We start from the raw sequence: 14,810 nt of genomic DNA, 5'->3' as shown, positions 1-14,810 counted from the left end.
ACTTCATCTTTACGATCTTCATTTGTGCCTGTTACTAGTTTGTGTTGCTCTATGTTTGTTATTAGCGTTGTCAGCCCTTAAAACTCGTGTTTCTAAAACAAAAATGTAAGCATAAGAACAGAGCAAACGAACGAATATTAACAGATAAAAAGAAATAAACATTGTTTACTACTAATAAAAGAAAGTTGAATCGTTTTAAAATGGTAAATATTTTTCCAATTCATGTAACGTCTTTTGTGAGTCCTCATTTATTTTGGATATTTAATTTGAATGATGAAACTGAGAGAAACAACTTGCAACTACAGCTTCCGAATGTTGCTGAAAAATGTGTTAAATACAATATTAATCAAGTAAGTATTTTACTTTGTGCTGTTGCTTGCACTTATTTTCTGATTATTTCATATACACATTCTAGTTTATGCAAGTCTTTATGTGAAAGATTATACTTAGAACTGTTGTCAGTCTAGATAAGATTGCCTTAAATACTTGAGCACAACCATTCTAATGTCTTCTTCTTTTTATTTGTGTATAGATTGTTCTTACAAAAACAGAAGATGAACCTCAAATTTACAAGAGAGCTGTCTTAAAGCATTTGGAAGTGAAAAATTGTATTAAAATTTATACTTGTTGGTTAATTGATTATGGATTCTTGGTAAAATCTCGTTGTATTTATAACATTCCTGAAGAGTTAGTAAATATTCCTTCATTTGTAAAACAAGCTTGTCTAAATAATACTGTTGGAGTGCATAAGGTATAAATTGTCTCGTTTATATTTATATTGTTTTAACATGAGTTTTCAGATGTTTTTGGATGGAGTTAAATATGAAGAATCCTTAGACTTCTCAGTTGGAGCTATAAAGATGTCCCAGGAATACATTTCTGCTGCTAAACAACTTTTTTTCAATGTAGAAACAGTAATAAATGATATTTATTGTGGTGAAATAATAATTGTTAATAATCAGAGTGAATGTAAACTCACAAAATTGCTTACAAAAGGACATAATGTTGTTATTAACGACGATAATTTTCAAGAATGTAAGTCTTCTTTTCAGTTGTAAACAACTCTTATCTTTTTTTATTACAGATTTAACAAAAAATGTTCAATGTTTCGAAAATAATTTCCTTGAAGCTATTAGAAGTTTAATTCAGTTTCCTAACATAAAAAAAACATTGCCAATCTCAGAAAATAATAGTTGCTCTGATCAACTGACCAATACAAGGAACAATTTGGCTAAAATAGTATCTGATACCACTGAAATAAATGAGGTGGGAATTGGTAGGGGCCGTTTTCGAAAAATTTTAGAGCAACAAGTAAGAAAACTGCTTAAAAGAAAAAACAAAAAATGTGAATTTATTTATTTTACAGATTAAGCCGTCTAGGGTTGATCAAAATTATGTTGAAAGGAAGAAAAGTAAAGGTTCAAAAGCATTCTTTTCAGACGTCGTTTACTCAAATGTTGAAGAACCTTCATGCAGTAAAGTTCAAAATTATGATAAAAAATGGGTTGAGAAAGGTAAAAGTTCAAAAATATCTATAAACGTTACTTACTCTAATTTTGAAGGTGAATTGGTACAAGAAGAACAAAGAGACACTTCAAATGAAAATAATCTCAAAGAATTGTCTGTACAAAAGAATTTTTTAAATATAATCAAGAGAAATCGTATGAAAAAAGCAATATTGAAACTGCAGAGCCTAGCACTAGCACGGTAGAAGAATCAACAAATTTTGACTCTTCTGATTCTTCTTTGAATAATGCACAGCAACTAAGCACAACAAACAATGCTGATGATGATGACGACGATTTCTATCAAGATAAGCGACCCACAATTGGTTGTCGTTGTTCTAAATGTTTGGAGTGGAATATAAAAAACCCTACCGAAAAAGTCGACCAACAACAGGACTTTGTTACTAAAACCACTTTGAATATAGATCTAGAAAAACCAGCGCTACTTTTTAAAACCGCGAATGACCTTGTAGAGGGCGAACCAGTACAAATAATGAGTCAAACTTCCGCCAGATTTATCAAGTTACAACAAAAAACCAAGCTTGAGAGTTTTGCTTCCCCAAAAATCCTCATTCATGGGTAACTGTTGTTTAAATATTGGGTGATATATTACAGCAGCTATATGTTTCATATTTTTTGTAATGTGTTTAGTAACATGATATTGACAGACTAAGACTTTTGTTATATTTAGGTCTTCAATTCCTGCACCTGTAGAAAAGGTTCTTTCAGTCCCGTTTGATCCAGAAATCCACAAATCTCTTGATCGATTGGGTTTCAAAGAAGTCAGACAGGTTCAGATGTTCACTTGGCCTGCTCTAAGACGTCGCGCGCACGTGTTCATGGTAAGCGGTCCCAAGTCGGGTAAATCGATGGCAATTATTCCTGCTGTTGCCTCATATTTGCAAGAAAGAATAGAAAGATACATAAATTTGCCTGATAACGAGGTTGGACCGATTGCGGTGGTACTATGCAAAGGTTGCGAATCAGCTGAACATATATTCGATTTATACAAAAAATTGTTTGAGTGTATCAAGGGTAAACCCTCGATGTATATGGCTATTCCGCCAATGGACAAAACGAGACTGGTAAGAGGATGTACAATAGCAATTATATATATCTCCTTTTCTATTTTCAAAATCTCATTACCTACTACTTACCTATCTGAAATTTTCTAAATTCTAGTATTTTGATAGTGCTTATTTATTCTAAAAATCAAAGGGAAATATCGTGCAGAAAGCAATTTACTTTAGTCTTGTTTTGACAAACTATGAAATTTATTGATTTTTAGTTTTAATTTTATTTTACAAATCAATCTACATACCTTTATAACTATCACATAAATATCATCAACAAGATCAGTTTGGCGATACAAACAAGATTTTACAATTAGCATCCAAAATTAATTTTGCTCGTAATATATTTTCAATTCACCCTAATTTTAGCCAGTCAATTACTTTAAAGTCCAATTGCTTTTTTAGATACACATATCTAAAACTTTTAGGACATTTGGTAACGCATTAATGATTTGAAATGCTTCTAATTTGTGATGTTTTTGATCAACAGTTAAATTTATTTTGGTAATTTCAAAGTTTTGTTTCTAATTTTGCTAGTTGAGGTGATACATTCAGCTTTCAAGTCTTTATGTACATATATAGTAAAGATTCATGCTAATAGAAGCTCAGGATTATTTGTTTATTTATTTATAATTATTTTGTAGAACCAATTTTATAAACAGTGTGATATCCTTGTGGCAACTCCCAAAACTCTTTTTTGGTTGCTTCATTCAAGAATAGTGAATTTGAAACGTTTGTGTCATTTTGTAATCGAAGATGGTGATGTTATTCTTCAGAAATTTTCAAAAGAGATGGAACTTATTTTTAGAAACGTGCAGAACATGTTGGAACATAGATTATGTAATTATTCCGTTCAAATGATAGTTGCTTCAGAAAAATGGAACGTACATTTAGAAAAACTTATCAAAAAGTTAAATTATATTCCTACCATTTGTATAAATAATTATTTGGAAGCAGCTCTGTATGGTAGGGTAAATTTTGAATTTGTGTTTGTGAAGGAACATCACAAAAAAATGCAAGTTGTGGGTAAGAAATTATTTAACGTAAAATATATGTATAATTTATATTTTTATTATAGATATTATTGAGTCGAAAATGCATCTACATAAAACTATTATTTTGTGTAATAGACAGTCAGAAGTAAAGGATGTTTTAGAATATTTACAGTTAAAAAGTATAAGTGCTGTGGAAATTAATTCGTCAAACAGTAAAGAAGAGATTTATGAATATGAAAAATCTTGGATGAATCCAAATGCACAAAATTTTGGTACTTATACTACAATAGTTTCAATCCTTATCTTCAAAAACTTTTTATTTTTCAGTTTTGTTATGCACTGACGAAGTATATCGCCACTTTTTGAACATAACTGACGCCACATTGTTAATACACTATTCATTACCTTCATCATGGACATATTTTTCTGATCGTTTTAAAGTAATGGTTGATAATATTTCTAGCCCCTTGTCATTCAAGCAGATGGTATATATTTCATTTTTATATATATTTGTTCTTTGAAACCCNTTCCTCCCTTGTGCTTCTCTCAAACGATGATGTGTTTGAAAATCAATTATTGTATTAAGTGATTTGTGGATTTCTTGAGCAGATGTTTCCAACTACAAATAAAATTAAACAATTTTTTTTAATATAATATATTGTTTTAAAGTAATACCTGTGTCATAACTGGACCTAAAATATTTGCATAATTAAAAAGAAAAAAAAATAATAAGTGAACTTTGACTGATTCTTTATATTTGTGATATTTAATTAGTTATTCTGTTTATAAAAGGATGAAAATCTTTACTGCAAAACATACATCTTTATGGACCAAAGTTGTGAAATGCAGTTTCCGCGACTAGTACAGCTGTTGCAAAGATTGGACAAGACGCTACCTTCCAAATATATGAATTATTACTATGTAGCTATCTTATTTCTTATATTAAATACTTATTTTTAGTGCTGTAATTGATTAAATTTTACAGTTCAAAAAAAGAAAAGAAGAAGCCAAAAGAATCGAAGATAAAATTGAACTATGTAAAAACATAAAGATATTTGGGTTCTGTGAAAAAGTGAAATGCCCGAAGAGGCACGTTTTATCAAAACAATTAGACTTGAATGGTTTCCTTCCAGAAAGGGGCACCATCAATTTTACTTTATTACGTGTTGAAGAAGTTAACATGTTCTATGTAAAACTTTTACAATTTACAGACACAAAAGGACAGTTAATAAAAAAATATTCGGAAGATTATGAAGAAATGGAAGAAAAATTGAATAAGAGTATTAATTTAGAACAGGATTATGCTGACGATTTAGTTGTTGGAAATTATTATGCTGTCTTCAGAGATGAAAAATTAAAAAGGTGTCAACTTCTAAGAATAGTAGACGACGCTACCAACAGTATTAAAAAAACTAAAGTTATAGTTAAACTACTAGATTACGGTCCTCAGATAAGGGTGAGCTCTCCTCTTTACAATCTCCCCAAAGAGTTTCTGTCAATTACTCCCAGAGGTAATTTTGTACTGTTTGGTTTGTTTAAAAAAAAATAGTTTAATTTATTTTCACAGCTTTTACGTTGTACTTTGGAAATTTGGTTCCACCTGATGGTGACGAGAAATGGAGTACAGATTGCAAATCAAAATTAAAAAACGCATTATTAACAGTTGAATACAATAATGAAAGGTCTTACTTTTCAAGTGAAGTCCTGCTACTCCTGGGTCACGATTTATGGGTAAAAAATGTCTATCTGTACGAAAATATCGACACGCTGAGGACTACAACTACAAAAATGAACGTGAAAAAAGTGTTAAAAGATTTAAAACTTGTCGTAGAAATCGAACAACCGATGGACAATCTATATAAAATGTGTAAAGAGGCTGATATTGCATTACCCGAGTTCATGGTGGCAGAGGAAAGCAGTTCGAAATTTTTTGAACAAGTAAAACCCAACTGGGCTTTCTTAGAAGGAAGTTTGAACTATACTGAAGTATTTTTATGTTCAGTGATATCTCCTGACCGTTTTTTTGTACGTCTAAAGAAATTTGATGATTTGTAAGTATATTACGTTTTTTTGTTGATAAATCTCGTTAATTTAATACATACATAAAACTTATATATTATTTTTATCATATATGTTATCAGCAGGAATTTTGTTAGTGTTTCACGACCTTTTAAAGATTACAGTTGTTAGAAAAGGAAATAAATGCTGCTATTCAGAAGCCCTTTTATCCCGACAACTTTGTTGTTACGAAAGGCTGTTCATATTTAGCTAAAGACAAAAAGACCGAAGAATATCGACGTGCTTTTGTTTGTGAAATCGAGAATAAAGTTGCAAAAGTTTTTTTAGTTGATTATGGTATTACAGCAATCGTGCCTATTGAAACGTTAAAGTTTTTGGACGAAAGTTTTATTATAAAATTGCCTTACCAGGTAGGATATTACATTTGTACCCCATTTTTTGTATATTTATTTGAGAGTCGGAAAAGTTTCCTTGGTATATATTGCGTGTAATGCATCGTAATGTACCATATTCTATGAAAACGATATAAAAAACGTTTAATTTTAATTGTGCATTCCTATTTATTGTTTTAGCATGACACTTATTTTGTAAATTACTCCACTCATTGTAATATATTATTACTTTTTTCTTGGTTTAATGGCTTGAAACCAAATAAACAAATAAATATAAAAATGATGAGTGAATATTTAAAATATTTTTAGGCGATTGAGTGTCATTTGTATGGAGTTGATCCATTTGGTTGTTCATGGCAAAATAATGCAAGTAAAATATTATGTGATTATGGTTTCGATGAAGCCTCAAAGAGGACATTGTACACATATGTATATGATAACACCAAAACTGGGCACTTAACATTTAATTTAAATTATGGTGTACTTCTACTCTGCTACAATGACAAAAGTAAACCAATTTTTATTAACCAGCTTCTTGTTGATTGTGGTGAAGCTGTTAGTTCAGATGATAAAAGTTTAGATTTAAATGTTACTCTACCACAAAGTGTTAATGAAAATGAAGAAGAATTAGAAGAAGGTATTGATATATATTTACCTATTCATAATTTATATATTAATTTTTGAAGTGTATTTTTATTTATAGAACCCATTGAAGAAGTCAAGAATTGTGATAACTCATCTTTGTACGACGATTCGTGTTCGTTTTGTTCAAGTGATATTGTTGTTTTTGACCAAGACTTCTTTTTGGAACAGTTTGGAGTAAGTTATTATAGTATGATTAATAAATGAATATAAATAAGAACATAGGCATTCACTGATTCTTAGGACTAATGACCTTATGATGATGATGAGGCATTCACTGTTGCAATCCACATACTTATACAGGGTGTCTCACGGTGACCACCCATTAGAATATTTCAGAAACTACTTCGATTTAAATTTTGAAAATTTATACAATAGCGTTATTGGGTATGCTCTCAATTAAAATAACGGCATCTACGCAGCTCTTCTGGTTATACCGGCATCAACTTCTTTATTTTAAATGGAACACCCTGTATAATATGACGGTTTTGAATTCTATTTATGATTCTAATTTGACCTTCACATAGCTTTAATCCTAAAATTTATTGTTTTTGAGATATCAATTTTTTTTTAAAAAAGTAGCACAGAGTAGTAGGTAGCGAAAAAGCATGCTTATTTTACAATAAGAAAACTGGAGCAACAATATTCTGAGGAGAAGTAACTGTACCCTTAAGCTTCCTTTCTGTACTTTCGAAATAGGTTTATTACATACAGGGTGTTAGAAATTTAATGACGAATTTGGTCAACTACAAACAATCGTAAGTCCATGTCTTCAAATGGAATACCCTGTATGTATTTTCATAGTCATATGCAAAATTTTATTTACCTTTCGAATGGTACTGTGCTTCTTTATAATTATCTCCTCTATTTTTTTTATTATTCCCTGTTCTTTGTGAAAGCAACAAAAATCGTTAAATTTTTTACGAAGATTAGCTTTCTGATGTATACTCAAAATAAACAACTAAACCTTTAATGCAGAAATGAGCGTCAATGTTTGATTATGAAGTGTAAATATAGTTGCTATAATTGGTTTTTCTTTTAATTTACAGATTAAAATTAATAGCGCAACAAAGGAAGAAACGAAACCAGCCATTTGTGATAATCCAGACAAGTATTTACCAGTCATAAAGGCTCTACCACCTGCAGAATATTTAACCCCTGCAGTCAATTGGTACCAGACTAAGGAACGTATTTACTTGACAATTTTATTACCATCAGTTGATCAATTTGAAATGAAATTGGTTAGAGAGAAATTTCTACATTTTTGGTGAGCAATAATTTTTTTCTTTTAGGCTAGGCATAGTTCACGTAACGCTTTCAGGGGGTGGTGTATTCTCTAATGTTATGAAACGTTAGGGAGGGATAGGCACATTTCAGTATTACATAATATAATGTTGTTAACTTAAAAGTAAAGCTTTTTGAACATCAAAAATCAGCTGAAAATAATTTACATCTTAGGGGAAATTTTTGTTTAAATTAGTTCTTTAAAAGTAGTTCTATATACATCAGATAGGTTAGTGCAAAAGGCACAGAATTGTAGCATTGGACGGAGTAGAAGTGAGATTGGATTAAAGTAGGAGGTTTGGAGTGCAATCAAGGTATTGCAAAATGGCATTAGGGGCGGCGAAAAACACTCAAAAATTTATCTGGGGAAATGAAGGAGGTAGAACTAGTATAGAATACACAGTTAGAAAAAGAGCGTGTGAATACTTTAGAGATGTTATAAGTATGGAAAAATATGTCTATTGGAAGAAATGGGAGCAATTTTAACCAATAAAGCGTCAAAATAGGAGTAAAAGGTGTGGGAAGCACAATCACACCGGAATTAAATGGGGCAGAATAGTAGTAGCATTAGTAAAAATATAGACTACAAGGAGATGTAGGCCAGAATAAGGTGTAGCAATATAGAAAGAACTAAAAAAAGGATTTAATGAGTGGGGAAGGGATGAAGCTGCAGTTTACTTGGTGTTACATGAGGGGAAAAAAGGGAATTAGAATAGCGTTGCATGATTTACGACCTTTTCAGTTTTATTGAAAATGAATACGAATAAAAAATTATGCATTTTTTGTTTCGTTTTAAAGGACAATCCACAATGGAAGGGAATATCGCCTAGACCTAATTTTTTATTCGAAACTAAAGAGCAATTTCAAATTTTCATCTGGATTAAATGTAAAGGCAACTTTTGTAAAGCAGGAACCTGCAGAATGGCCGCGTCTCGAATGCACTCCAAGTCATAAGAAAATTAAGTACGACTTAACAAAAATAGATTTCCCAGAAGAGATGGAGAAAAAACTCTTTTTGGATCTAAATATAAATGACGACGTAGAGTGTGATATGAACGAAATTATCATTGGCTCAGATGAGGATTACAGTGAATCTGATTTAGAAGAATCTACATCGGATTAGAAGAAATATAAAGTATAAGTTTTTTATCACGGTATTTCAGTTTTTTATACGCATGTAACGTTATTTTTTATAAGCAAAGTTTTAGATTCTATATTTTATACATAATTTAGTTAATACAAGAAGTAATAATCAATTAATTAATGATTCTTTATGAATTTTTCCAACGACTGACGAACACCTGTTACACAGTTCGTATTCTTTGTCTGCACTGAACCTTCTACACCTATCACAAACGAATAAGGAACTTTTTTCAAATTTGAAGATGTAGTTTTTACCAGAAAGGTTTTCAACATCAACTTCTATGTCGGAAATTTGAAAGAAATCGCAAAGTTCACTTTTCATTTTATGAGCGTCTGGTTGCATGTTCTAAAACGAAATAAAAAATAAACAAATCCTTTATGAAATAAGTAACTTACCGAAATTATTTTATAAAAGTCTTCAGTTAGAGTAAGCCATATTTTATAAGGTGCAACATTTGCCCCGACAGATTTGTGAAGATCTTTTTTAACACTCAAAAGTACTTTTTCAACAAAATCGTTTAAGGTGTCATTATTCCAGTTGTTGTTTATAGTATGGCACGTTTTGAAAATGGAATCTTCTTTTTTAACTGACAAGGAATCATACAGTTCTTCAGCTAGATGAGGCACCATTGGGGCAACATTACGCGTTACCACATTAAAAATTTCCAAGAGGACAAATTGTGCTGCTCTGCGACTAGGGTTATTTTCAAACTCACAATATAAACGGTCTTTAATTGCAGGATAATACAACGAAGACACTGAATTAGTTAAGAAATTTACTGTATCAATACCAATCTTCGAAAAGTGATAATTTTCATACATTTGTTGAGTCTAAAAATCATTTAAATTGTTAATTTCTAGAATAGAGGGTATCGTGTTCAAAAAAAAAAAAAATATTTAAAAAACTTGTACTTACTGAAATTCCGTATTTCCAGAGCAAATGTAACAAATATTTATCAATAATTTGCAAAGAGTTTTTCTCAATTTTTTCGTTTTCAGAAAAATCATTTAAGATTGACACTGCATAACGTAAGACACTCCTGATCTTCTGTACTTCATCTGTACAAGCCTGAAGAGTACTGTCACTAACTTCAACAACATTCTCCCTACTTGCGTGACATACAACCCACCACCTGCAGAAACAAATGAAATACTAAAGACGTCCTTATTTCACTAGCATTTCTTTTCCTCCAAATATTAATGTTTGAAGTTGTACTTCTTTTTGGGTATTGAAAGTAACATTTAGCATGCGACAGAAGTTGAGGCTAACGAAAATTCGACGTTATGAAGTTAAGAGCGCGAATTTGCCCTTGTGTTCTGGTTTCAGTGGTCAGTATTGCACGGTGATTTTTAAATACGTAACCGAAAATACTGTTTAAATAAATAGATGATTATTGCTTTGCATTCCAATTAAATATGTGAATAGAAGTATAACTTCTAACGCGTCTACATAAGTACACACACCATCCTTTTTCATATACCTTAGGACATCAATTCCATAGGCTTTCCTCTTTTTCGAGCCCTTAACAATATCATCTGGATAAATAACGTTTCCTAAAGATTTCGACATTTTCTGCTTATTCTCATCAACAGCAAAACCGTGAACGTACAGAGATTTATAGGGAGATCGATTTCTTAAAGCAACTGACGTGATTAGTGATGACTGAAACCAACCTGTAAACTGATCAACTCCTTCCAAATATAAATCTGCAATTTTGTCATCCAACACTGTCGACCACGAAATTCCGCTATCGAACCAAATATCTAAAATATCCTAAAAAATCGGTTGTCTGTAAAGTCGGTTTACTGACGATAGTTGAACGAGACAACGTCATAAGAAAATACTGATGGAATGGTTTCATTTTTCAAAAGAAAATTTTAATTTTATTTGTTTGATAAATATTTTGTATGGATATAGAGAAAGAGGTAAATGAAAATGTATTATTGTATAGCAGCTGTCCACGCGGAAGCTTCGCTCACTCAAGTAGGAGAGAGACAGATGTCGAACGCGGAGGCCGATTGTGCCTCTTTGTCGCTCGTTCCGCGCTCTCGCTTGCACTTCAAGCCTTAAATGGAACGCCTCAGAGCGAGGTAACGCCGCATGAGTCATGCTTTTTCGTGCGTCTATCGAATTATAAGACGTTGTCACGTCAAAAATTACTAAATTATTCCCGTCTTCTTTTATTTTTTATTTCAAAAGTGGTTTTTCATATTATAGTTTATTTAAGTTACACGTATGTTTAACAGATTAATAATTTCAAAATAATTGCTAGAATTTTTACATATTTTTGATTACTAAATTACGTATAGGTACAGTTTTACATGCTTTTTATATTTTTGTGTTTCAGAAGAATTGTTAAACAGTAAGAAAATTTGTGAGCGCTTAAAAGGAAGTTTAAAACACTTACTTGACCTTTGGAAATGTTTTCTTCCATAATACCCAATTTTTCAATAATTGAAGATGGTATTAGGTCTTTTACTGGTAATTGCCACCAAAAATCAAATCCTTTATTTTTATCAATTAAATCACATAAATGGTTTATTATGGACCTAAAATATTTGCATAATTAAAAAGAAAAAAAAATAATAAGTGAACTTTGATTGATTGATACCAAATACTTTTTTTAATATAACATCTTTAATCCATTGCATTACGAAAGATTTAGTTAATGCGTATTACTATGTTGAATTTCAAGTTTTTACATCATGTGGTTTGTGAAGAATGTTATCTTCTAAGAGGTTCCGCTCTCCTTTTGAGGTACAGAACCCCATTAATAAAAATAACAAGCTTTAATATAATAAATTTTACAGAAAACATACTCATCAACAAGGGCTTTCTCAGTGCTTTTTTCATAAAAGACGGGTATGGGAACTCCCCAAACCCTTTGTCTTGAAATGCACCAATATGGCCTCTTTTTTAACTGACTTATTAAAGTTTTTTTATGGGTTTCATTGTTACTTTTAGGATATATTTTAACGTCTTCTAGCAATTCCTAATGAAACAGAATCAATAAAATAAAGTTGTACCTATATCATACACAAAAATAAAAATACTCACTATTGCTTTGTCCTTAATTTTATCAGTATTAATAAACCACTGATGACTAGCTCTTAAAATAACAGGTTTTTTTGTTCTCCAGTCATAAGGATAACTGTGAATATACTCTTCACAATGTAAAATTTTATTTTCCAACTTCTTCAGTACAATCTCCTGTCCTGTTCCTAAGACAAAGTGTCCATTCAAATCAGAACCCACGTTTTCAGTGTAACATCCAAGTTTATTGACAAAACTTTTCTAAAAAAGAAATTATAAATAATTCTTTTACAAAGATAAAAAAATTAAGTAAAAGAAAGGAAATGTACCACAGGTAGTTTGTATTTAAGAGCAACAACAAAGTCTTCGGGGCCATGAGCTGGTGCAATGTGTACTAAACCTGTCCCTTTGTCATCACTAACATAATCTGATAATACAATAGGCAGCAAGTAATCTTCGAACAGCGGGTGATAATACTTTGAACCAATTAATTCATGTCCTAGGAAATTTCTTATGACTTCTAATGTTATATTCAATTTTTGGGAGATGTCCTCCAGTAATTTAGAGGCAATAACGTACAGTTCATTATTTGAAGAGCTTCTTACAAGACTATATGAAATATTTGCCTTACAGGAAATGGCTTGGTTACAAGGTAAAGTCCAAGGCGTTGTAGTCCATATTAAGGCATATATTCTACAAAAGGGAAAACCACAGTTAGTAAACAAAATGGGAAATCTGTCAATATATACTTTTCTTTATTGAAGTTGCCTGTAATTGTAAAGTACTTTATTTCCATTTTCGTAATTATTGCTATACTCTTATGATTTTTATTATATTCCAACTCAGCTTCTGCCAAAGCTGTTCTAAAACGAAAATGATATAATTATGTATATATATAGTAAGTCCCTAATACCTAGAAGACGGTGACCAATAAACAGGTTTCAGATCTCTAAAAATAAGACCCTCTTTGTAAAGACAATAAAAATCTGTTAACTGTTTCTTCATGTAGGACGCATCATTAGTGGTATAATTATTATCCCAGTCTCCTATTATTCCCCATGAACGGAATACTTGTTTTTGTTTGACAATAGTTTTTTCAGCAAATTGTTTTGCTATTAATCATATTAATTAATTCCAACAGTTATAAAATAGAATAGAAATTACCCTTTTGTCTTACTTCCATAGGTTCAACATTAGTGCTTAAATTACATTTTGATACTTTCAACTCAATTGGTAAACCATGACAATCCCAACCAGGAATAAAGTGAACTTTTTGCCTTTTTAAGATCCTATATCTTAATACTGCATCTTTTAATATCTAAAAGAAGGAAATAATTGACAATTAAGTAACTATTAATGATCAAAAAGAAATAACTATTACTTTATTTATAGCATGTCCCATGTGCAAGTCACCATTTGCATAAGGGGGCCCATCGTGTAAAACGAAGGTTGAACCTTCTAAGTTCTCTTGTTGCCATTTAAACAAGTCCTTTGATTCTAAAACCTGCTGAACTATTTATCTGCTTTATGGGCATTGGAAATAACTTACTGTTTTGAGCCTATTATCTCGTTCTAAAAGAGCAGCTTTCTCTAGTCGAAGGGGTAGTTTGGTTTTCGGTAAAATTAGCGTATTGGAATATTTAGTGCCTTTTTTACCTTTTGAACTTGAATAGTACCTATATACGAAACCAACACACTTTCCTTTCACTAAATTTGACCTTAAAAACATGATTTTAAGCTAGAGCAAATTAATTTTTGCAAATAAATGAGTTTCCTACATTTTTTATTGAATCATATTATTTATTGGTTGGTTTTATGGGAATGCAATTCTAAAATTAAAAAACATAACCCTAAAAACGTAAAATTAAATATTAATATTCTTACTATCTATGATTCTTACTAATAATAAATAATGAGCTATTTCAACCTATTCTCTTATCTGTCTTATAGGCTAGTTCGTTCATATCATAGACAAAGAAAATCTGAAAAGACAAATAATAGATACATAACATACCATTGAGCAGAATGAACATTGCGTTTGTTCAAAAATTAAAAATTTATTAAAATTACTATTTTCTTTTCCTTAATCTCGCTAATCTTATGGTTTTCATACTTAAAATATACACACAGTTCTTACTATGATTTATACGTCTTCATGTTGAAAATGGAAGAAAAGACTAAAGAAGTTGTGATTTCAGCATACTTGTAAATATTTCAAATATTCTACTCAAATACTCTCAGGGTAATTGTAATTGTATTTGAAATACTTTTCAATGAGAATATTTATTATTCGCATGTATTTTTTAAAATTATTTAATTAATAGATAAATTATTATCCACATAAATATACAATTGTTAACAATTTGGTAATTATTGTTGATGCAATTTTATTATTTGTTGATAATTGGTTATTAATATTTAAATATTGAATGGTTGGTGAATAAGTTTTATTTTACCTTTTTTTTTTAATTTAATAACATCCAATCAGTAGGAAATCGATTTTTGAACCATCTTTCATTAATAAAACTTTTGTTTGTTGATACAGGTAAAATAACAATCGATGTATGTCGTAATACATATAATGTTTCGCAAGTTGGTCGTTAGAATGGCGGGATAAATTGAATAATTCTATTATATTTCAAACGAGTTTTTTTCAATACGATTAGGTAAAAGAAATATTAAGTTCTTCCATTTTTTAACTTATTGTTAATTTAATTTCTTAA

General features: G+C 30.5%; 2 protein-coding genes across 5 annotated transcripts; one reads left to right on the top strand and one right to left on the bottom strand.

Annotated features, from left to right (window-relative positions):
* Positions 1–85: 85 nt before the first annotated feature.
* LOC108733657 (putative ATP-dependent RNA helicase TDRD12) lies at positions 86–9,133 on the top strand. Its single transcript, XM_018464909.2, has 18 exons — positions 86–350; positions 533–751; positions 801–1,035; positions 1,085–1,311; positions 1,367–1,514; positions 1,563–2,084; positions 2,197–2,590; positions 3,223–3,604; positions 3,657–3,845; positions 3,901–4,058; positions 4,366–4,494; positions 4,559–5,084; positions 5,141–5,624; positions 5,750–6,002; positions 6,294–6,621; positions 6,688–6,803; positions 7,676–7,893; positions 8,709–9,133. Exons 6-18 carry the CDS (start codon positions 1,999–2,001, stop codon positions 9,031–9,033), a joined length of 3,588 nt encoding a protein of 1,195 aa, XP_018320411.1. The 5' UTR covers positions 86–350; positions 533–751; positions 801–1,035; positions 1,085–1,311; positions 1,367–1,514; positions 1,563–1,998; the 3' UTR covers positions 9,034–9,133.
* Positions 9,104–13,907, bottom strand: LOC108733658 (isoleucine--tRNA ligase, mitochondrial). 4 transcript variants are annotated; one of them, XM_018464911.2, is made up of 14 exons: positions 13,866–13,907; positions 13,637–13,805; positions 13,469–13,591; positions 13,252–13,405; positions 13,001–13,199; positions 12,837–12,950; positions 12,417–12,780; positions 12,112–12,348; positions 11,874–12,046; positions 11,462–11,603; positions 10,535–10,827; positions 9,970–10,186; positions 9,450–9,884; positions 9,104–9,399 (listed from the first exon to the last, which is right to left on the bottom strand). In XM_018464911.2, coding segments are annotated over exons 1-14 (2,859 nt in total). In that variant the 5' UTR covers positions 13,868–13,907; the 3' UTR covers positions 9,104–9,162. The 4 variants fall into 4 exon arrangements, with proteins under 4 accessions (XP_018320413.1, XP_018320412.1, XP_025835005.1 ...); XM_018464910.2 differs by having other exon boundaries at positions 13,637–13,903; XM_025979220.1 differs by lacking the exon at positions 13,866–13,907 and having other exon boundaries at positions 13,469–13,584; positions 13,637–13,729.
* Positions 13,908–14,810: the final 903 nt, after the last annotated feature.

This window comes from Agrilus planipennis, unplaced genomic scaffold (assembly GCF_000699045.2).
Source record: "Agrilus planipennis isolate EAB-ADULT unplaced genomic scaffold, Apla_2.0 scaffold32, whole genome shotgun sequence".
NCBI lineage: Eukaryota > Metazoa > Arthropoda > Insecta > Coleoptera > Buprestidae > Agrilus > Agrilus planipennis.
This window is presented reverse-complemented; position numbering and strand designations above follow the sequence as displayed.

Excerpts from the sequence above, each read along its gene's own strand:
- LOC108733658 (XM_018464910.2), bottom strand. The coding sequence starts at position 13,816 with ATGTTTTTAAGGTCAAATTTAGTGAAAGGAAAGTGTGTTGGTTTCGTA. Across the intron at positions 13,406-13,468 it reads TGGGACATGCTATAAATAAA|ATATTAAAAGATGCAGTATT; the intron begins GTAATAGTTATT and ends TCCTTCTTTTAG. Across the intron at positions 9,885-9,969 it reads TCTGGAAATACGGAATTTCA|ACTCAACAAATGTATGAAAA; the intron begins GTAAGTACAAGT and ends AATGATTTTTAG.
- LOC108733657 (XM_018464909.2), top strand. The coding sequence starts at position 1,999 with ATGAGTCAAACTTCCGCCAGATTTATCAAGTTACAACAAAAAACCAAG. Across the intron at positions 6,622-6,687 it reads TGAAGAAGAATTAGAAGAAG|AACCCATTGAAGAAGTCAAG; the intron begins GTATTGATATAT and ends TTTTATTTATAG. Across the intron at positions 7,894-8,708 it reads GAGAAATTTCTACATTTTTG|GACAATCCACAATGGAAGGG; the intron begins GTGAGCAATAAT and ends TTCGTTTTAAAG.